The sequence below is a fragment of the Acartia tonsa genome, chromosome 7 (genome assembly GCF_053477335.1).
Source record: "Acartia tonsa isolate MP-2025a chromosome 7, ASM5347733v1, whole genome shotgun sequence".
NCBI classification, from domain to species: domain Eukaryota; kingdom Metazoa; phylum Arthropoda; class Copepoda; order Calanoida; family Acartiidae; genus Acartia; species Acartia tonsa.
The window spans coordinates 28,742,362-28,765,588 of record NC_137266.1 but is presented as its reverse complement, the minus strand read 5'-3'; the positions used below and the strand labels follow the sequence as shown (position 1 = coordinate 28,765,588).

General features: G+C 32.6%; 1 protein-coding gene and 1 long non-coding RNA gene across 7 annotated transcripts in view; both read left to right on the top strand.

Moving 5' to 3' along the window:
- RhoGAP93B (MyTH4 and RhoGAP_KIAA1688 domain-containing protein RhoGAP93B) overlaps positions 1–18,336 on the top strand; it is a 63,684-nt gene extending 45,348 nt beyond the window's left edge. The window contains exons 7-31 of one of the 6 annotated variants that reach the window (XM_080168086.1): positions 622–743; positions 1,336–1,392; positions 2,080–2,333; positions 2,606–2,741; positions 3,039–3,143; positions 3,462–3,637; positions 4,064–4,153; positions 7,486–7,693; positions 8,208–8,283; positions 8,616–8,839; positions 9,268–9,338; positions 9,708–9,805; positions 10,521–10,614; positions 10,965–11,138; positions 12,186–12,485; positions 13,076–13,241; positions 13,475–13,565; positions 13,977–14,050; positions 14,440–14,522; positions 14,947–15,123; positions 15,820–15,953; positions 16,348–16,502; positions 16,789–16,886; positions 17,114–17,758; positions 18,191–18,336. In XM_080168086.1, the coding sequence (XP_080024212.1) occupies positions 622–743; positions 1,336–1,392; positions 2,080–2,333; positions 2,606–2,741; positions 3,039–3,143; positions 3,462–3,637; positions 4,064–4,153; positions 7,486–7,693; positions 8,208–8,283; positions 8,616–8,839; positions 9,268–9,338; positions 9,708–9,805; positions 10,521–10,614; positions 10,965–11,138; positions 12,186–12,485; positions 13,076–13,241; positions 13,475–13,565; positions 13,977–14,050; positions 14,440–14,522; positions 14,947–15,123; positions 15,820–15,953; positions 16,348–16,502; positions 16,789–16,886; positions 17,114–17,430 (3,480 nt within the window). In that variant the 3' untranslated portion in view covers positions 17,431–17,758; positions 18,191–18,336. Of the gene's footprint in view, positions 1–621; positions 744–1,335; positions 1,393–2,079; positions 2,334–2,605; positions 2,742–3,038; positions 3,144–3,461; positions 3,668–4,063; positions 4,154–7,485; positions 7,694–8,207; positions 8,284–8,615; positions 8,840–9,267; positions 9,339–9,707; positions 9,806–10,520; positions 10,615–10,964; positions 11,139–12,185; positions 12,486–13,075; positions 13,242–13,474; positions 13,566–13,976; positions 14,051–14,439; positions 14,523–14,946; positions 15,124–15,819; positions 15,954–16,347; positions 16,503–16,788; positions 16,887–17,113; positions 17,759–18,190 lie in introns of all 6 variants that reach the window. The other 5 variants (XM_080168085.1, XM_080168091.1, XM_080168089.1 and 2 more) reach the window with 5 other exon arrangements.
- A 1,580-nt stretch (positions 18,337–19,916) lies between these two features.
- LOC145325202 (uncharacterized) lies at positions 19,917–21,068 on the top strand. The gene is made up of 2 exons (XR_013881415.1): positions 19,917–20,230; positions 20,789–21,068. It is a non-coding gene; the product is annotated as an uncharacterized LOC145325202 (long non-coding RNA).
- Positions 21,069–23,227: the final 2,159 nt, after the last annotated feature.

Below are 23,227 nucleotides of genomic sequence, written 5' to 3'. Positions count from 1 at the left end.
TATATGTGTAGTGGATTTACATAATTGAATTATGCATAAGAGCCCGGTTATGCCTTAATGTATTCAAATTATGTTCCAATATAGATATCTTTCAATATTATTTATAATAAAAAGTTAGAGACTTTAGAGTAAAATCAACTATAGTTGCATAGGTATAGACTTAAGAGCTAATAAATAAAATAAAAGGGGAAGGTTGGGTGTAACACGTTTTGAAACGAAAACTTAAATTCAAAGAAACTCAACAAAAAAGAGTTTCAGTACTGAATTTTTGAAGAGTTTCTTTGACTTTTAGTATGGGTTTCATAAAGTGCCAGACCCGACCTCCCCCTTTAAATTAAATCATACAATGATTAAAATAAGTAAAAAAGGCTGGAGAAATATTAACTGTTAAATGGAGTTTATGTAGAATTTCTTAAGTAATGCTTTTAAAAAAGTCATAAGTTACCAAAAAGCTTGAAATCTGATTTAGACTGTGAAACTGCAAGTCATTAAGTGAGGAAGACATGGGCATTTGTAGAAATACCGCGTGTCTGCAAATGAAAAGCATATTTTAGAGTACAAACTTCAAGATTTAAGTTTGAAATAGAGACACCTAGAGTTAATAATTTGAACTAATTTCAGAGTAAATCCGAGAGTACGCACCACGGTCACCACTCTGGGCAGCACGGCCATGATCACCATCATAGTGACAGGGTGTCCATCTCTAGTGATAAGTCTTCCCTTTCTCTCAACAGTAATAGTAGGTAGGGGATTTTTATATGTAGGTTTTATAGTTTACCCATAGATGTGCAACGCAAGGGTGGGGGATAAAGGGTGTTTACACCCTTTTAAACTCGAAACCCCTCATTTTATGACCTCAAATTTGAAAAATGCATAAGATTACCCCCCCCCCCCCCCTCAAACCGTTAAAAGTTAAAACACATCATTTTACCCGCCTAAAAATAAAAAGCTTAGACGTCCCTGAAGTTACCATAGATTACTTGATCACCGTTACAATCGTATCACCCTTCTTTTTCAATCTAAACTTGTCTCTTGTTCTATTGGGAACCCTTAACTAGCTGGGCTGACTGAAACTTTACTTTACCTAATTATATAGGAAATTAAGCTTCCAAAATTTAAAAAACCGGCGATAGCAAAAAATGAGACTTGAGTCAAATATTAAAGAACGGTTGTTGTTTTACCTCAAGGATAAAGAGATTGAAATTATAAATTATACCGGTACCCAAATTTCTCTCATATTCTCATTCGTGGAATTAAAACCTTAGGCTACGTTTTAAGATCTTGATGGGTTGGTATTAACTACAAGTGTCCAAACTTTCAAACCAATAATTTTAGGCAAGGAGGAAAGAGAAATAGTGCTGGACAAACAAGCCTTGATATCAATTCTGATAGGTAATATTTTATTATGTTCTAGGCATTTTATATGCTAACTAACCCCCCTCTCATTTTATATAAGGATTATTAAAGGCGAATATTTTCTATAATTAGGTACGTCCGTCTGTAACGAATAGCTTTTATCGCTAATTTAGGCATGTTACAAATGTCTTATCGATTTTTAAAGTGGCCTGTTGATTTCTGTAACAGTTAACTACAATTAATAAGACGTTGCAGTTCTATAATCGCTGTGGATGTTGTCATTCTTGTTTATTGAAAGCAATTTTATTGAGTTAATTAATTTATTTCAAGTTTTAGTAAATAGATATAGCTAGTTTAAGAATTTGTAACATAAATAATAGAACAATAGATGTATAATATTATTAATATTTTAATTTAAAAAGTAATAAAATATTTGAAGAAAGGAGTAAAAAAGAAGAATTAAATTTTCGACTCACATATTAGGGTTCTTATGTAATAAGACAAATATGATCAACAAAATAACCCCATCTGTAGTTTATATTTATGTGTTGAAAAGTTTGGATATGAATACTCTTAGTTTTGAACTAACCTTACAAAGTTTAATAAAAGTACCTTAAACCAATGAATGATAAAGCTCATTAATAAAACTTTGGGTACCACTTCTATTTACAGTCCATTGTTCACTCCCTCCCTAATAAATATTTCATGTAGATTTTATTTTAGGTTATCAATGATTGGTGACCGACTATCAGTGGGTGGGGGCAGTGATCGTCTTTCTGTCGGCGGTACGGGTCATATGGCCGCTGACCGTCTTTCCTTGCATAGCGCTGGCGGCGGATCAGGCATGGAAAATGGCGGTAAACCGTTGTACAACGGCGTGGTGAAGTATGCCAACCATCGAGATTCTCATTATTCCAAGTCGGGGGCGAGTAACCCACCCGCTTTGGGAAATTCTGCTAGATATTCCGCTAATTCAGGTATTGAAAATTTGAAGTTATGAGAATTGTTTAAAAGATATGAAATACATGATTTTACTTTATTGTAATTTAAATTAAGAGTTTTATAGCAAAAAACATTACTGTCATATGGTTTCATTATTTGGGGTTAATTTAAGAAAGACTCTGCCATTTGGAGACCAGTGTTGGCTAATTAAGGTTAGAAATGTTAAACCATCATTTAGCAAGACAACTTTAAAATTGGCCTTTCACTATGGTGTTGTTTCACAACAATTTATTGCAATACATTCTAGGTTACGTTTACCAAGTGCCATTGTCCAAGCAGAGGAGCCTAGAGGGTGACAGCTGGAGGCAGGTCCTTCACAGCCCTGCGGGGAGCATCAAGTCTCCCATGGGCAGCCAAGAAAGCTCTCTATCAAGATCTATAAGGTAGAATATTTTTAGTAAATTATTTAAGAATATCTTTTCCACTATGACATTGAAATCGATTAATATCCGCTGGATTAGAACCGGCTCTAAGCCATACTTAGACAATTTTCCACAAATAATAAAATAAAAATCTTAAAATTAATTCCAGTTTCGTCAGCCGCGGAAAGCTGTCTTTAATACGATACGACTAAAAACTTTTGCAATGATGTTCGGTATTTTTATGGTTTTATCTAGAATGGATATTTTCTTTTTGTTGAAATTATTTTTGTAAAAACTAATCTCGTTGTAATGATTTAGTTTCATGGCCCGGAATGATCCTCGGAGGAATGGAGAGGATGGTAAACACCAGGATCCAGATTCTGGACGCAGGTCCATTGAATCTACACCTAACTCTGCCAGGAGGTAGGAAATAAATAGAAATTGACCTTAGATAGATAGAAAGACAGCTGATAAATCAAACGGCTGACAGAAATATATGAATGTACAGACTACAGATGCATATGGATAGAAACATGATCGATGGTTAATAGATAGTAACATTATAGACAGATATACAAATAGTTAGATTAAGAAATAGATAAAAATAAGATTTTTTAAGTTAGATTGTTGTAGGTTATATTAACCAACAAGTTGTTTTATCCAAAATTCCTGTAATTTGATGATATTAAAAGGTTATGAATCAGCTTTCCCTCTCTCATTTGCATTCATTCTTGTGTTTAGATATCCTGTAATGAGTCCGGACGGGAGTATCAGCGGGAGCAGCAGTTCCAAGCACCCGCATCAGCCGCCATCCTCTGGAGGGGGGCACCACCGCCACTCGCGGAACAGCTCTATATCTAGTCTTGGCAGCTCGCAGTTCTATCCTGGAGCGGCCAGCACGCTGCCTGCGGCTCCAGGTATATTAAGGAAAATATGGAACGCCGCTAGTAAGTTCAAACTTTTATTAACACCTTCAGAATATTTTTTTTTTTGGTAGATTTTTCATTTTAATTTTTCGGCCTACAGTAGGTAAACGTATGATTTAATTTCGAACAAGGATGTCAACATTCATAAGAGCGAAGAAAAAATTTAACAAAGAAATTAATTAGAGTAACAAAATAAAAAAAGTTTATCTCTTTTATGTAATAAAGACTAGATATAGTAATTAAGCGGATAGTTAATACTTCCTGTGATTAATTTGGAAAGTAACTATTCAACGTTTAGATTACTTAGATAGCTCTTTCATGACATAAAGATGTTAATTTGATAAAGTAGTCTTGGGTTGAGATGGATCAATAGCTTTTACATATAATATATTAGTGATTTATTTTGATTAAATTTAGGCATGAGTCAGTCGGGCAGCGGTCCCGCAGGGAATGGGTCTCACTCTGGAGTGGACGGTTTCCCTACGCCAATGATCAACCGGCGGACAGGTACAAGCATGATTCAGGGATATGATGGGATAAGACAATGGTCGATAAATTGATGTACATCTCCAATGATGATAGACAAAATTAACCCTTCTGTAGATTAGTAGTTGAAACGATTGGACACTCAACTAAATGAAACAAACAATCAAAATTCAATAAAAGTCCCCAATATGGTTAAGCCAACGAAAAAGCGGATTAGTGAATAACAGCCCAATGTCCTCTTCTCTTCTGCATAATATTTGATTCTTTTGATTGTGCAACACGTTTAGAAGATAACAATAAATTGGACATATAAGAACATAACATAGGGTAGGAGATAGTATAAACATTTTCCAGGTTGTTAGCTTTTCCTGGTTGTTAGCTTTCAGAATATGTGTCCTTGTTATAATAGTTTGTAAAGTGTAAATGTATAGGAAGGATAGGGATAATGGGCTGTTTATTACACTAGTCCCCAAGGTTTTTAATAACGTTTAGGGACTATCAATGAATTTTGATTGGTTAATTCATTAGGTTGAGTGTACAAACGTTTTAACTACTCATTGTAATCTACATAAGGGGTAATGATGATGTGTATCATCGTTGGGGATGAGCATAAATTTATCGGCAATTGTCTTATCCCTTTAGATCCTTGAGTTTGAGTGGTGTTTATGTAGCCCCCGTTGCTAATTTGACGTAGATACTATCGAACACTTTTTCGTATTTTATCTACTTGGAGTCCAATACTTAAAAATTTGTATTCCTTTATTAGCATTTGTCACCTAAACTGAAAAAATATACAGTATAACTAGATTTATTATTACTTGGATCTTGCACCATATTTTTATGTTCTCTAATAAAGTGAAACTTGTAGTGGACTAGAATTACTTCCCCCTCCCCTCCTACTGGATACACAAACTTACAATTAAATGACAGGAGAAATTGCAACCCTAAATTATGACAATTTTTCCCCTGTCATTATATCGAAGTATATACTACATTCATTACAGTAAAAAGATTCATTTACACTGCACTGGAAGTAAAGTTAAAGAATATTAGACGATTTTATCATTTTTTTTATAGATTTTTCTTATGTTTTTTTAAGGATTATTCTCAAGAATGTTTTTAGTCTAGAAAGCAATCACATGCGTAGACAAGACACGTAGTGAAAAAGGGATAGGTTACTTTTTTAAATTGGGCTACTCAGTCCAGATTAGCTACATAACTCTTCATCTATTGATTTTATTATATTCGATTCATTTTGCTTTTGAAATTTTGAAAATATTTACGTTCTTATTTTACGGTTCCTTTATTTATGGCAGACGTTTGACATATCCTCTACATTTTTGCAGGGAGGGAAGGGACATTGGAGTTTATTACACTTGTCTATAAGTTTTATGATAGCGTTTTCTTATTCGTTGGTTTCTAACTTTGGGGACTTTAATGAATTTGGATTGTTTGGTTCAATAAGTGAAGTGTCCAAACGTTTCAACCACTAATAATAATCTGCAGAAGATTTAATTTGTGTTTTAATATTGGGATTGTACATCAATTTTTCGTCCATTGTCTTATCTCTTTGTATCCCTGAGATTTTTGTCTTACTTTTTAGCAATATATTGATTTACACGCACGCACAAGCATAGAAATTCCTTACCGACAACGGATATGTACATATATTCTTGCTAACATAGGAAAAAGGTTTCTAATGGGGCTATACAGTGTAGCTTCTCATAGGTCCTGGGCAGGTTTAAAACTATTTGTGAGGAACCACCCTCCCAAGATTAATCACAAAAAAAAGTGCAAAATATAACTAGCGACGTCTAGCGGCGTTTTATTTTTTTTGGAGGGGGGGGGGGGGGTTGAAATCATTACGGTTTGAATTAGAGGAAAGGGGTACGGTGTTGACACTCCCCTGTCACACGCCACTGCACGCACGCTAAGTATGATTTTTAAAAGCGAAGCTTTTCTATAATTAGGGTTGGTCCGTCCGTCCGTCCGTACGTCCGTCCGTCCGAGATAGATAGCTTTTATTCGTTAATTTAGGCATGTTAGAATTGTCCTATCGATTTCAAACTTTGCATGATGATTCCTGTAGTAGTTGGGTACGATTTAGAAAGCGTAGCAACTCTATAATCATTACCAGAATGTCCGTACGTCCATTTTAAACATGATGATTTTTCTACTTTTTTAACAACAAATTTTCAAGTGTTTTAATTATCCGTTTGATCTGATTTTTGGTATATTGATTCCTGGGACAACAAAGAACAGTATTATAAGCGAAGCAACTCTATAATCAAGTCCAAAAGTGTGAGTATGTCCATAAACATTATCCTGTTTTTAAGCAGTTTTTCAACAAATTTACCTACAATGTTGATTCGACATTTATACATTTATGTTCCGATTTTTCAGTTCAGATACTATACAAGTGTTAATGTCCGTTTGTCCTACCGTTTCAGTGCTTCGCTTTTATGGATGTTGTCATCCTTGTTAAGATAATAACAACTAAAACATAGTCTATTAATAACTTAGAACATGAACAATAAATAAATTCTTCAATTGTATCTCTCCTCAGGGATCTTAAGGGATAAGACAATGGCCGATAAATTGATGTACATCCAAATTGATGATACACAAAATTACCTCATCTGTAGATTTAGATTAGTGGTTGAAACTTTTGAACTGTTAGCTAAATGAATTAACCAAATAAAATCCACTAAAGTGCCCAAGGTTGTTAAGCCTACGAATAAGAAAACGTTATTATAAAACTTTGGGGCCTAGTGTAATATATATCTCATTGTCCCCTCTCTCTTTGATTTTTTTAGATTTTTTTTATGTTTATTCCTCCCCGTGTTCCCTATCACCTTCTTTCTTGAAATATTTGACCTGCTTGGAAATTTCAGAAAGCTAATTTGATACGCTTAAGCAAATATTTATGTTTATCTTAAACATCTCCAACTTTTTATTCATTTTGTCTGTCTGTCAGTCCGTCCGTAATGCTATGGGGAAATGCTATTTTCTTCGCTGCTATTAAATTCATATGGCAGATTTTTTTGGTAAAGATTCCCTTTATCAATGAGCATCAAGTGTATAATTTACTTTGTCCGTCAATTTGTCGGTCATGCATAAGAAGACATTAAAAATATTTTTTTTGTCAGAAAGGTTTCGTGATTTCTATAAATTATTGCATTTGAACATCACTATAATTAATTTTGTCTGTTTGTACTTCCATGCATTTTTAGTGCTTCAAACAGACCCCTCAAGAAAATCTTAAAAGCAAAACAAAAATTGGTTTAAGTAAAATGTTATAGGCAATATTTATGGTTCTTTCTAAATCTAATTCTTGTTTTCTTCTATTTTAGTTCACAGCATAAACCCGGTTGACATAAGGCGGCAGGGCGGTGCGCCGCCAAACTCATCTCACCTTCAGCCGCCATCGGTGGGCACGGCGGTTACCAGCGAGTCTGAAGACTCTATTGCTGCGGCCAGCCCGCACAGGGACCGACGGCGAGCAGCGGCTGAACAGCTGGCATCTGGGGTTCAGCTGAGAAACCATTCTGATGTTAAAAGGTACAAAAAAAATCATGCAGACTATTAAAGATTTTACCAATAACAATAATAGTGTTGCAATAACAATGTAGATCGCCTGTACAATTTTCCAAATTTATGATCTCTACAAAGAATCTCTCACGAAAAAAAAACTGTCAATCTTACCTATACAGTAAGTGTAAAAAATTACACAATCCATGTATCGAAAATGTGAAAATCGATGAATAAAGAAATTTTTTATCTTTTTTGTTATGTTTTTTGTTATACGTGTATATTATGATAGAGGAAAATTTGTCGTAATTTAGGTTGCTAACATGGACAAGACATCGCGTATTGGTCAGTTCGTTCATCAAGTAGGAGGGAAAGGGTTGGGGAAAAGGGGTGAAAGGGGGTTATCGTTATTTTAGACAGCTACAATTTTTACATTATTAAAGTACATGATAATCTTGTGTAAGATAAATTATAAAAGTCTTTTACAGATTTTGAATTGCTTTTCTATCCTCCTTTGCATATAATAATTTTCTAACTAATTTAGATCTAGTCAAAACCTTTGCATGGAAGCTCCTACCAGACCAAAACAAGAACGATCTCTTACTTCTTTATCTTTACAGGTAATTTTTATTTAAAGCAACTATCTTGATACATGCAGTGTTGAGAACGTTTTTCGTCAGCTGGCAAATTGCTTTCTCCCTTTTGTAGCGACTTGGCTGTGTTAATATATTATATACGAAGCTATTGACTGATATTCAAAAAATTATATTAAAAATAGGGTAATTCCGTAATGTTGGGTTAAGTCGAACTGTTCTTAATTATAGACCATTTAATTTATATACATTTGATTGTAATTAAGAACACTTAGACTTGATAACAGCATTTGGCTATAACCTAACCCTAGCTTTACGGAATTACGAGAAAAAAATGAAACTCTTTTTTTTCAAATTAGGTAAAGAAATGGAAGAACAAGGCTAGCAAGAATAAATCCCGTGACAGCCTGGACCAATCCACCCTACCATCATCAATACAAAGCACGCCGTCTAAAACCGGTAACGGCCGGCAGCCGCTCAAGGCGGATGGCAAGTTGGCTGGCGGCAAGTCTGGGGAAAGCAAGAGCAAGATATCACCGTTGCAACAGTATATGATTGAACAGGCAAAGCTTTCTGGGTACAGGTATGATATTTCATGGATTCAAATGTTATGATAAATCGTATTATAGAAGGCAGTTTTCTGCGGATATTAAAGTGATAAAATATAAGATTAAAACCAGTTTTGCAAGACAGGAGGGGCCGAAGTCCAGGGCTAACAAAACTTGTACGAATTCTATATTGTATTTTAATATTCGTGGAAAATTGTAATACGGTGCTATACATGATTATTCAGTAAGGCAGAAAACCGGATCAAATCCAGCTGATTAAGCTATACTGAAAAATAATTCTTACATATGATGATGTTGTTCTTGTGATCTCATTAAAAAGAACAAGATACAACAAAAGTACCTAATGTTATCAAATACTTTACCTCATCGTCGTAGGGATCATTATGCAAACTTTGAAAAGTATTCCAAATATTAAGGTATTAACAATTTTTTGTTGTTTCAGATTTGGTGATAAGTTGATGTCTGGTAAACGAGATTCTTTCATTGATTCGGAAAACGAATCACATAAAACTGGTAAGAAATAGATATTAATCTGTATTTAAAACTATTTAATAAAGCAAATTGTGAAGTTGATGTCTGGTAAACCAGATTATTTCATTGATTCGGAAAACGAATCACATAAAACTATTCAATAAAGCAAATTGTGTAGATACATATTTTGGGACAAAAAAAGCGTTTTTATTTTATCCATATAATAAGTCAGTTGTAAAATAATAGATTCCTGGAAAACAGCTTTGCTTGGAGTAAATTGTATATTCCAAAAATTTCTTCAATTGTTCTATGGAAATGGAATTGTCATGCTTAATATTTCTCTAATATACATTATCATATTCACTTGACACTAAAACTACCAACGTTTGTTAAATTTTGACGTACTTTCAGGTGACGATAGCGACGCATTCGCTGATGACGAAGCTCCGTCTAGTGATGGGGGTTATGAGGAGAGAGATGATATTTCCCTGGTTTCCACTGTTTCTTCGGTAAGAGTTGTAGTTGTTGTATCACTAGAGCCTTGTTAGGAGAAGGGGGGAGGATAGTCGACCCTTAAATTTAGATTTAGAAAATAAGACGAAGAACTTTTCTAGGTGCGATTTCTCTTGGGATGGTGAAGGTACCCTCTCCCAAAATATTTATCAACCTTGCCCACCCATGCATTTTTTCAATGGAGGGAGGGGACATTGGGCCAGCTTATACAAATAACGAAGTTAATTCAGGAAAAAATCACGAAACCTATACGTGTTTCTCAGCTGTCGTTGGGGGGCAACACATCGTAAAATTGACGACCTCTCCATTTGCCCCTCAAATGTTATTTTAGATTTATTTCCCTTGTTGGTTATACCTTATACCTGACATTGGGCTGTTTATTGCGCTAAGCCCCTCAAAGTTTTTTTATTCGTTGGTTAAACAACTTCAGTTACATTTGTTGAATTTTGGTTGTTGTGTTTGTTTGTTAAGTTTAGTGTCCAAACTTTTTAACCACTAATGGTATTCTACAGAAGGGTTAATTTTGATTATCATCATTATGGATGTACATTAATTTACCGGTCATCGTCTTATCCCTAAAGATCAAAGTGACCAATATGTATTTTTTTTTATGGAACTACGAATTAATTTAAAATTAATATCCTTTTTGATTCCTGCATTTTTCCAGAAATGTATGATACCGTGATTATCTACAATTTATCTTTTTCTTAGGTGGGAGAGGACGACAAATATTTGACGGAGCCCACATACAACAATCTAGATCCAATCTGGGCTCAACGACATGGGTTTCCAATCGGTAAGAGAAGTATGTTTATTTTTATCAGACAATCTGCAATACAAGTCTTATGTGTTGGTTTATTTATCGGCCACATAAAAAATATGACAAATATTATTTGTTATGAAAAAATTTGTTTTCATCATTTTTTGTTTGTTGATAGCAGCTAATGATATATCTACAAACTCCTAAACTTATTGAATTCAGCTTACACCAAAATGAAATTAATTCGGGGGAAAATCACAAAACCTATACGTGATTTTCAGCTGTCGTTGGGGGACAACACATAGTAGAATTGACGAACTTTTATCTGCCCCCAAAATATTATTTTATATTTATTTCGCTTGTTGGCTATACCTTATTCCTGAATTGAATTTAAGGACAACCTTGGGTGTATGGCTCCCAGACTAGTATGTACAGCTCCCCTGGGCGGGTGTACGGCTCCCAGAGTAGTGTGTACGGGGCCTACATAAACAACTATGGCTCCTCTCAGAGCATCAACTCGTCCAGACCGAATATTTATGCTTCTGTCGGCAATGTGTATGCTATCCCAGGTTCTGAATATGTGTGATTGTGCGGGTTTTTGTGATTGGCTAACAAATGTTTATTTTCTAACAAAGATCAATATGAATAGTGGAAATTAATACCTACACATAATCTAGTGTTGAATGGGTGTGTTTTTTATTTGTTTTAACATAAATATTCGCAAGGAGAGAGGGGACATTGGACATTGTTTAATACACTTGTCCCCAAAGTTTTATGATAACGTTTTCATATTCGTTGGTTTAAAAACTTTGGGGACTTTTTAATGGATTTGATAAGTTGGTTCATTTAGTTGAGTATCCAACTTTTCAGCCAATTATTGTAATTTGCAGAAGGGGTAATTATGTGTTTCATAATTGGGAATGTACATCAATTTATCGTCCATTGTCTTATTTCTTTAGATCTCTGATTAATATTATTCGGGTGATCAATATATGTTCAACGGAACTTTATTTCTCTACATGATTTTATGACTTTTGCAATTTAGACGTTGTTTTGTTCTAACCTGATTAAATTAATACCTTACATTGTATGCTTCTTTTATTAAACAAGAATGACAACATCCCTAAAAATAAAGAACAGAAAAAAAGACAGACTAAGGAACAGTGCAAATATATACAAAAATAAAGTATTCAATATTCAACAATGCCTATAAATCTTATAAAAAAAATCCATGTGAATCTATCTCAAAATACAGGATACTTAACACAGAGAAACTTACACTATAAAACTTGATTAAAGAGATGCTTCGTTGTAACATATTGCCTAATAAAAATAACAGTACTACATTAAATTTGGACAATAAATGATATTAGTTTGTTTTCCTGGTTTTGTGTGTCAGCTTTAAACTAACCATAAATATTATACCCACATATTTTACTAACATTATGTGTAAAAATAATTTTGTACTTGTGAAAATGAATTTCATAACAAAATATTCCTTATGCTAATCTTTTTGCTTTTGTAAACAAATTGGTTTGATTGAAAAAAAAAATTAGCGGGGCATAAATTAAGCCAAAATGGTTTTTATTTATTTTTCTTAATTTTGTTTTATTTAGAAAACCCGCTTGATGTTGACGCTTTCTCGGAAGAATTTGATCTACGCATGCGCTATGGCCGCGTTCCACCACCAGGCTCCGCTAGCTCAACAATGCCGCGTCCTGCGCACTCCATGGGCGCCAACACTCCAACGTCGTCTTCCATCGGGTCCTCAACGCCGGGAAAGAGGATTGGCGGAAATGGGGGAATGGGTGGTTCCTTGCGGCCGGGAAGTGTAGCGCAGCTGCCGTCTACAAGAGATTTTGTGGACGGACGGAATGATCTTATGTCAACCTCGCAGATTTCAGAAAACAATTCAGGTATGGAAATCAATATATTATTACTTAGATGTTGCACCAGATTTCCATGAACATTAATAAAGTGATACTTGAAGCTTGCTAAAATAACGATATCCCCCATCTAACCCCTTTACTCAATTCCCTTCCCCTTCTTGATTAATGAATTGACAAATAAATGAGCAACCTAAATTGACGAAAAATTTTCCCCTGTCAATATATCCAAGTATTCTATATCCATTGGTATGAAATATACAAACTCATGCATCTGGTAACTTGTACCTTAATATTGCAGGAAAAATTTGGAAATAACTCTGAAATGCGAAAAGATAAAATATGGGTTTGTTACGTAACAATGATAAAATATCAAAATACTGAAATACCTACATAGTTTATTAATTTTTAATCTTTGTTTACTAAGGTAGCCAAGAGTTCTCTACATAAAGTTTTCTATGGAGCTTGACATATCATGTAGTAAAACAACGTTTTACTTCAATTTCATTTATCTTTAGCTTAAAGTATCATGCTTTCGCAATCTTTAGAAAGATATTAATGATTTCTACAAAACAAACTCGTTATTTGTTTTTATTGATTATTATTTTTTTTATTTGCAGGTTCAACCTTATCAGTATCTGCAAGTATCCACTCCACCCTGTCCGCCAGCACTCTAGCAGACCTGGAGAACTTTGCTGCCAGCAACCTCAACATACAGAAGAAAGGATTGTTCAGGAAAAAGGTTTCGTTGAAGGATATCCTTTCCTGGCAGGCGGAAGGAATCAGGTAAAATATTAGATTGTATTGATTTTGCGGGACCAGGGGGGAAGTTTTCATTTTCTGAAATCCAACCTTCCAGCAAAACTGAAATTAGGCGGCTTAAAGTGTCTGATAAAAAATGACGTCATACTATACAAATGACCAATGATTAACATTGGCCAATATAAATGTATACTGGCCTATCACTGGCTATATATTATAATTATGATAGTAATTTATGATAAATTTTAAAATTTCAGTAAACCCTTGACCCCCATAGTAGAGAAGCAGCTAAAGAAAGAGGCGGTGAATGTGTTCAAGCTGGTGCAAATCTACATGACTGACCGCAAGGCATAGATTAATAATATTAGATTCGTAGCATATTTTCACACAAAAGATTCGCAGTTTATTAATGTCCTTATGACTAAATCAGGGCATTTGATACAGTAGGTAGATTATAGATATTTATTCCAAGGAGGGAGGGGGCATTAGGTTGTTAATTACACTAGTTTTCGATGTTTCTTAAACGTTGGAACCACTTTGGGGACTTATATTAAACTTTTATTGGTAAGTTCATTAAATGATTATCCAAACATTTTAACCTTTAATAATAATCTACAGAATTGGTAGTTGTGTGTAACACCATTGGGGATGTACCTAAATTTATCGGCCATTGTCTTATCCCTTTAGATCCCTGATTTCTTCTCACTTTCTTGATTAATATTATATTATATTGTAATACTTATTATTCTATGATTGAAGGCTAAGATGGACATGACTATCAACTCTGTCCCACTGGATATTGCAGAGAAGGGTGTCATGCATCCAGGCTTAAGGTAAGCAAATTTGAAAGTAATAGGATGTCTAACCGGTTTGGCTGTATGTCTGTATAAATTTTGTGTATAACGGTTATTTTTGTCGGATTTATAATTTTTTAGTTGGTTTTAAAGTATGAAAATGATTTCTAGAGTTCTATGAAGTACTTAGAAGTATTTACTTATGCTTGTTTAAAAAGAATATTTATTCCTACTGATTGGTAGAAAATAAAAAAATTCATTGTCTTTCTGTTTGAAATTTGTTCTTAGGTATTATTCCTTTAATACTTATTTTTAAAAAAGATATTATTTATCATTTACAGTCTTTCTATTGGTTTTATAGTAGAAAAATAACTTAAGTTCAAGGGATGCAAGTTTTTATGAATACTAATCTTATTTTAATATTTCAGAGATGAAATTTACATACAGTTGTGCAAACAGACATCAGAAAATCCAAGGAAGGAAAGCTTACGGAGAGGCTGGGAGCTTATGGGTAAGTTCAATTATATAGCTAGGTCAATTATGCCATAAGAAACTTAAAAAAAACAGTCATAATCAGCTGATTTCAATAAAACGGCAAAATTTTTCAGTCTTTCAGATCAATATCTTTAATAAAAGTTTTTTGATTCTTAATATACTCTTCAAGACGAATTCAGATAGGTATATAAAGCAATATTTGAATGAAACAGGGGACCCCCTCCCCCCCCCCCCAATTTTTTTTGAAAATCAAAATTGACATATTGCTGAAAAAAAGCTACCAGAACACTTTTTTGGTATCAAATGTCTATACCATAAAAAGAACTGAGTTAGAAATGTGCGCCAACAATTTTTCATTTTGAGTCGGTTTAGTGTATACCGTCCCCTCTATAGGTTTTCCAGGTATTATTAATATATTCAATAAATTCATTTCTTTTCAGCAATGTGCCTGCAGTTCTTTCCTCCATCCGCCGGGTTCCAACCTTACCTATTGGGCTACATTCAGCGTCATTTTGAGGCGGGGGGCGGCGTTAGCAGTTTCGGCGGTAACGGGATGAATCACGACAGCCTAGAAGGAATGCGCTGGTCAATCCATGCTCAGATTTCTCATTATGCATGTAAGTATTGGAAGCGAAGCCACTCCAATGTTCATCATGTCTGTCTGTTGGCAAAATTGCATCAATAGCAACACTTAAAAGACAAAAAGATTTTAAAATGTTTTTTTTTTTAAATAATTAACAAATTTAGTAAGGGGAAAAAATGATATATGATGAATATTATAAAAGTATATATTTTCTTAACATATTTAAATAGCAATGAATTGAATTGACACATAAAAAGTAATAAAGAAAAAGTTGCCTAAACATAATTATCAACCATATTATATACACTGTAAAAATTGTATTTAAATATAACTTTTTTTGAAGAAAGGATCTAGTAAGTGAAGAAAGATGTTTCATTTAAATCAGACAACTAACCCTTTCCCAAAAATGAAGCTTTTCTATAATTATGGTAGGTCCGGCTGTCCGCCCATCATTTAGGTTAGCCCTTTTCTTAATTTTGACATTGTCCTATAGATTTTAAACTTTGCGTGTTGATTCCTATAACATTTAGGTCCATACGTCGATTTGAAACATTACCTACCTTTTTTATCCCATTTTAATTATTGGAATAATAATTTTTAGGACAAGGTACAACATTATAAGCGAGACATCTTTAAATTTTATCCTAAAATGAAAGTATATTCTATTACTGTTAGACGACTATTTAAGTCAAATCTGGGATTTTAATATGTTATTTTTTATGATTTTCAGCTATATGTGGCAAAAGACTGGGCCGAATAGGCGTTGGGGGCAAGTTGAATCCCAAAAAGCCAACAGAAGAGGATATTGACCAGAGTAGATTACAAATATTCAGACAGAGCATGTTTGGAGGCACTCTGGAAGAGGTAAATTTATTTCACAATTGATGAGCTATCGCTCGAACATTTAATACCTTGGGATTTAAATACCTATTCAGTTATGCTAAAGGGGTAGTTTCATGAAATGCATTTGAACTTAATTTAGTGAACCGCATATTTTTTCTAGTTAATTGGTTAAACTACATTTATATTGTATACCTATATTTGAAAGAATTTGAATTTTCTACCACGTAGTTTTTAAAATATCAAGACTGTGTTTCTCATTTGTATTATGAAATAACTCATTGAAAACATTAAATACTTTGAATAACATTGATAAAATACATTAAAACACAATATTCATTATTTATAGTTTTGCTAGGTAAAACTTCCTAGTGCGTGTAAGCCTTGAATTCTCAAAAAATAATCATGTGTTTCTCAGGTCTTGGACATTCAGAAGGATAAATTCCCGACGCGGCGGCTACCCTGGATTCTCACCACTCTCACTCAACAAATCCTGGGGCTCAATGGTCTCACCACTGAGGGCATTTTTAGAATACCTGCAGATTTTGATGAAGTTTCCAGTTCAAAATGCAGGTATGTACATTTTTAAAGAAGTTACCAATAGAGCTGCAACACTTAAAATTACTAATACATTCGTCTATAGCCTTTATTTGAATTTTTTACGAGGTCATATCAAAGGGGACATGTCGTACCTCTCTAAAAATAGCCTGAAACCTTCCTGTACCAATTTAAATCCCATGAAAATACATACATCCTGATACGTATTTAGGGTCTTGATGGATATTTTGTGTTTATTGTATAATAATTTGTGCCGTAATTATTGCTGTTGGTACAAGATTAATGACTAATATTTGTTAAGGTATGATCAATGGGAGGTGACAAATTGTTCTGACGCCCATGTGCCAGCAGCCCTGCTTAAACTATGGCTTAGAGAACTTTATATCCCCCTCATACCAGGTAAAATATGATTTTCTTAAAATGAGCTGGGTAAGAGATATACCCTAAGTCAGTTTTGTATATCATAATTTGGGATGTACATCAATTTATCGGCCATTGTCTTATCCCTTTATATCCCTGCTGTTTTGACTTCTATTAACATAACCTTCTTTTATCCCATTAATATTATATATATTTCTATCAAGAATGTAAGTTTATATTTTTGTTGTTAGAATTTTTTTTTCCAGATGACGAGTTATACAGCGCTGCCATACAATCTGGCGACGATGCCAAAGCCGCTCTATCCGTCGTGGACCGCCTGCCCGAGCTGCACAACGTTGTTCTCCGCTATCTAATCTCCTTTCTCCAGCTGTTTGCCCGCGCAGATGTGGTAGCCGTCACCAAGATGGACGCCTCCAATTTGTCAATGGTTTTCGCGCCAAATTTCCTGCGCTGTCCGTCGTCTGACCCGGTGGTTATTATGGAAAATACTCGCAAGGAGATGGCGTTTGTTAAGATATTAATTCATAATTTGGATACTGAAAATATGCGAGGTGTTCTGTAAAAAAAAATGATTTTTTCACACAAAACTAGTCTCAAAATTTAATAAATATCAAGAGATTTCAAGTATTTATTCTCTAAGAGAATTTAAAGCCATAGATATAATAAAATTACTCAAAGAAAAACAATAAACATCACAATAAATAGAAAGTTACCAGAAAAAAATCCAGGAAATCTCATTTTAAAAAATCTGCCATTGTTTGTCTTACCCTGCATTTTTATCAATCATTTACCTCCTCCACCCCCCTTATTTCATGTATGTGTAATTTAAAAATGATAATACCTCTCAAAATCAATCTATCCCTTTTTCTTCCCCAAAGGAGACTTTCCATGTAAGAGATTTGAAAAGTGATTGTAGTCATCACTCACTTTCCAAAAGTCATAAGTATACTCAATAACTTATATGAATAACTAGCTGCTTCGCCCCCTCTAAGCCTTTAGGAGCACTTAGGATGAGATGGGGAAATGTTGACCCCGGCCCCTCTTTTAAATACTTCTTAATTCAAAATTTCTTATTTGGGGTGGGGGTCATTTTAATTGGAAGGATAAGATACCCTACCCCAAAATAGTTTAAAAACCTTCCATGGAACAATAAGAATCATCACTGTAAAGAAGAATCATATCGGTTCATCGGTTAGCGTCTTCGCTGCAGACAAAAAAAGCTTATATTTTTTTATGTAATACTATAATACGATTGGTTTATTGCGTTAATTGACAAAAATAAAACTTAATATCTCTTTCATGGCTAGTCCCCTTTATACAAGAAATGAAAGTGGCATTATGATAATAAAGCATAATGATTTTCTACACAAAGTGATGGAAGTAAAACTTGTTATACTCGAGCTTTAAAAATAAATAACTAGAAATGAAAAATTAAGTAAAAATTTGCAATTTTTATACCAAAGATGATTTTTAAAAATCTTGTTAATTTCTCTTTTAAATAACAAGATTTCATACAATAAAAAAAGATATTATAATTGAAACTTTAAATTTAAAAATAAAAGTACAATATGGCTTAAAGCTTTGCTCATGTTAAAAATCCCCTAACAGTTATGACCTAAACAACGTTATTCAAAGACCTAAAAAGTATTTCAAACTTCAAATAATTTTATTTAAATTTCTTATTAATTCAGAGCTTATAAAGCTGATATATTAAATGTTGATGTCCTTATTTTTCCACCTCAAAAAGTTCAATCTTTCAATGTTATTTTAAAAAAAAACTAAAATAACCTCTTTTTGTATTGCTAACCTTTTTACAATTTTCTACCTATAATCTATGTTCTTTTATATTTTATCTACAATCAGTAATCATGTTTTAATGTCATTTTTAAAATTTTTTAAAATATCAGTCACTTTGTGGGCCATCCCTTTATTAAGAACATGTGTATAGAAAGCTGGTTTTGTATATTAAGGCTCTAAATAAAGTATACTAAGATATAATGTATTCTAAGGTGCCTATTCTAACATCTACTCTTAAGATTAGTTTGCTTGACAAAGCTCAACCTATGTGATTAGTTTTTGTTGAAATACATAATTTAAAAGCAAAATCTTTGAAAGAATTAATTGCTTCATTTTTTTCATTAAGAAACATGTATTAAGCATAAAATTGTTTTCATCAGTTAAGATTTTGAAAAAGCTATTGTTAAGCTATGTTACATTTTAGTACAATAAAATCCTGTTATTTTATTCTCTCCATTTTTTTGATATTTTTGATTTTACAATTTAAATTACCTCTACTTAATATGTACTAAATTTTTTTTCCTCATTCAAAAGTTCAAATATTCAACTTAAAAGGATGTAAATAATAGCTCTTTCAACATCATAACTGTTAAAATTCCTACAACTGCCATGCACATTTTTAAATTGAACACTGGTGACAAAAATGAAAAATATATGTCTCAGTATAAAAATTGTTATTAAAATCAGAGGCAATATAAAAGATTCTAGATAATAAATGGTAGGACAGAAAAGTTAAATTTTAGTAAACTTTTCAGGTTAATATCTCTAGCACTTCAGTATTTGAATTAGAAATTGTTTTTGTTTTATGGAATTTTAATGAAATCTGGGTATGCTATTGCTCTATTCTATCTTTTATTATCAGAATCATTTTTATGTTTCTGATTATTTATAATCTTGTACTAATTTTTGTTCATATATCATAAGTAATATTATTTTAACTTTTTTCTCATGTTCATTTTAAAGTTAAATGTATTATTTATTTAAAAGGTAAGTTGCCATTTATTTAAGGAGGCAAAAATATTATTTTTCATTACAGGGTAAGAAAAAAAGAATTAATAGGTATGCTGAATAATTTTTAAAATTTAGGAATATTCAAATATTTATTAGTCTGATTTAAACTTAGCAGTGCCATGACAAAAATGATTAGTTTACACTTTTGGTAAATAAATTAATTAATCTAATGTTAGATCTCAAAAATTTAATCTTATAAATGTTATAATATATATCCTCTTTTGGTTCTATATTAATAAGGTATTAAAATATTGTTTCGGCTTTCTAAAAATCAAAGCCCTTTTTTCTACATTTTAAATTAGACTTGAAAATAACATTTAACTTTAAAAAAAGCATCACAAAATTTTCAATTGTCTACCCAATACCTCTAAAGTAAACAGTATTTATAAACTAATAAAACTTTACCTAAAAGATTAAAGTAAAATTTGTAAATCGTTTGGTAAAAAAATCTATTGCCTAGTTTATTATGTGATATTTCTTATGTTTGAAAAAATTCAGTTAATTTTGTATTATAGTTAATAGTATATTATCAAAAAATATTTTACAGTTGGAAGGTTGGTAATATTTCGCCTCTCTTAAATAGAAAAAAAGATTAAAATTTTTTTTAACCAGTTTAAGATTGGAATTTATGATTTTAGATTGACATTAACAGGTATTTAAGAAGCTCTATTGTAATATATATTGAAATCTTATTTATTAATAATATTAAAATATCTCAAAATCAAAAGATAGATAGACAAATTTTTATAAAAAAAAAATTTCGAGTTTTGTGTTATTTTTAATTAATTAACATTTCTCGTATTCATTCGAATCCGGTGGATAGGAACCGGTTCTCATCCATACGAAAAAACTATGTCTAGCATCGTATTATATCCAGCTTTCTACGAATATAAAAATGTACAATCATAAGATTAAAATCAGTACGACTATATCCGGGGAAAGCCGTTTATAATACGATGCGAGAAATAATTATTCTTAAAACCTTTTCAAATGATTTATAATCCTAACCTTTAATAATGATACAACCTGCTAAGTCACAATGCAAGTAATTTTACATATTTCAAATTTGCTTCTAGAGAGAATAAATATTATCAGCCATCCAACTTCTAAAGGCTTTGAAATGTAAATATTTACCAGTTTTGTATCCAAAATTATTATAAAAATTATTAGAAAATGCAACAATCTGAAAATCTGGTGTTAATTATAAATATGCAATGTTAATTTATTATTGAAATAAGTTTTTTTTTCATTATTCTCCCCTGTACTGATATTTGTAATATTAGGTAGTTTAAAATTATAACTATAATTATTATTATTAATATCTGCCATTTATATACTTTTCATTATTAAGTAATTCTTGTATAAAATTAATAAATAAATTTTATGACCGTATCATTTTTATTTGAATAATATTTTGTAGCAAATATACTCTACAAGCACTAGTCTATGCGTTAACAAGGACGCTTACGTCATTGCAAGCGGAGCTGTTTGAAATATAAGCAATATGTCCAAAATAAACGGATGCTATTTTGTTGTTTACCTTTTGATTATCAAAGTCGCCTCAACGAGGTTTCCAAAAAGTTCTCTAACATTCCTGTAGCCAAAGCAGTTTTTTTTAAATCAAAATTCAGACCGAATCCGCAAACAAACAAGGTTTTATTGATTTAACACCGTTTTTTTAGTTCAACCAATTCAAATAATATATGAATCCATTTCCATTTACTACTAACTTTAAGTAATAGGTATATACAATATAAAACCCAATTAGTTTTTATGACTACCCAAACCCACATAAACCCCGGGTTTAGTTATGGGTTAGCAACCCTTATCTATAGTAGTTATTGTATTCTAATCCAGCAGATATTAGTCGGATACCAAAATGAAAATATGATGAATGTTATTCATTTTGTCGTCTTCTAGAAATTCTTTTTGTAAAATATCATTCAATGTTTTTTATTTTATGTGTTACCTACATGTCTAAAAGATCTTGTCTACCTTTGTTTTGGACGGTGAAACAAAACTAAAAATGAAAATTTGAGAACGTGAAAGATTATTAAACCAAGTCCACAACATCAATGGATATAGGATCATATACTTGGATATTATGAGAGGCGAAAAATTGTCTTCAATTTAGGTTGATAGCATGTAGAACTCATTAATTGTTCTGTTCGTTCATCCAGTAGGAATGTGGAGGGCGTGGATAGGTAGTATTGCCATTATAGCCCGCTACGAGTTTTCCTACGAGAAAACCTGACAAAACTTAAAACTGCACTTCTCCCTATTATAAAATTTTTTAACAAATAAGAGATGGGTAATTAGTGATCAACATTGTACTTTGTGTGAAAGCGCTGAAAAGTTTATTTCAGTATTTACATATGATATAACTTGATTGTGATTCTCATAATTATAGTCATATTATGACTAGCGGCTTCGCCCCTAGGTAATTTTTAAAGAAATGAAGTATTTCTGGTGCTACCATTTATTTTGAAATAACTGCCTAAAAAATGGTGGGGGGATTTTTTGTTTTTTGGGGGGAGGGTTGTGGGTGTCCCACCCCCCCAAGAAAATAGCCTAAAATCACAACAGGACCAGTAGGTATATTCCCTGAAGAGTAGAATCCAATCGGTTCAGTGGTTACCGAGATCTTAAGGGACGGACGGACAGACATTATTCTACTTTGTATTATAGACATAAACGTTTTATTGTTATTCAAACTTCTCTATTTTAAAATAAGTACTTCAACTAAAATCTTTGTTATATTTAACATAGATTGTTATTTAAAATGCCATTATCCCTACTTAAAACCGATTACATTTTAAAATCTACTTTTGAACATATACATACGTCACTGTAGAAATTGTTTATTTTAGGCTCTTGATTATTTTAGGAACAGAAATTTTTAATGATAGTACGTACATGTCGACAGACTTTTTAATGATAGTACATATAAGGCAGGCTAAGATTTTGAGACAAATAACATCCTTAAAAGTTATAATGCCAAACAGAATTAGTAGATCATATTTTTGGGTGGAGGGGGTTTTATTTCAGGGTTAATTTCTTCTTAGATGATTGTGGTGCCCTCCCCTTATAATTAAAACCTTTCGAGGACGTATGAGAAGCTTCACTGTAAATAAGAACCATCGTTTCAGCGGTTATGAGATTCTTCGTTACACACACACACATACAGACAAACATCCTGTTACATTTATTTAAGGTTGTACTCACGGCCAAGGACGTTTATTAGAGGGTTTAAACATGGTAAACCCCACCCATAAAAACAAACCTCAGATAATTTTTAGTACACATATGTACACTATCACTTATTTGTAGCGAAGCTACTCTATATTTGTCCGTCCGTCTGCCAGAGACAAAAAGAGGAAACGTTATTTTCTTGGCTCCTATAAAAGATAGAAGGCTGAAACTTCTCGTTTTTATATTATGGACAATTCTTTATTATTTATACATAATCTTTTATGCGCAGAGACACATGGAGCAGGTACTTGAAGTTGTAGGGGTTGGATTTAGCACCCCCCCCCCTCCATATTTTAATT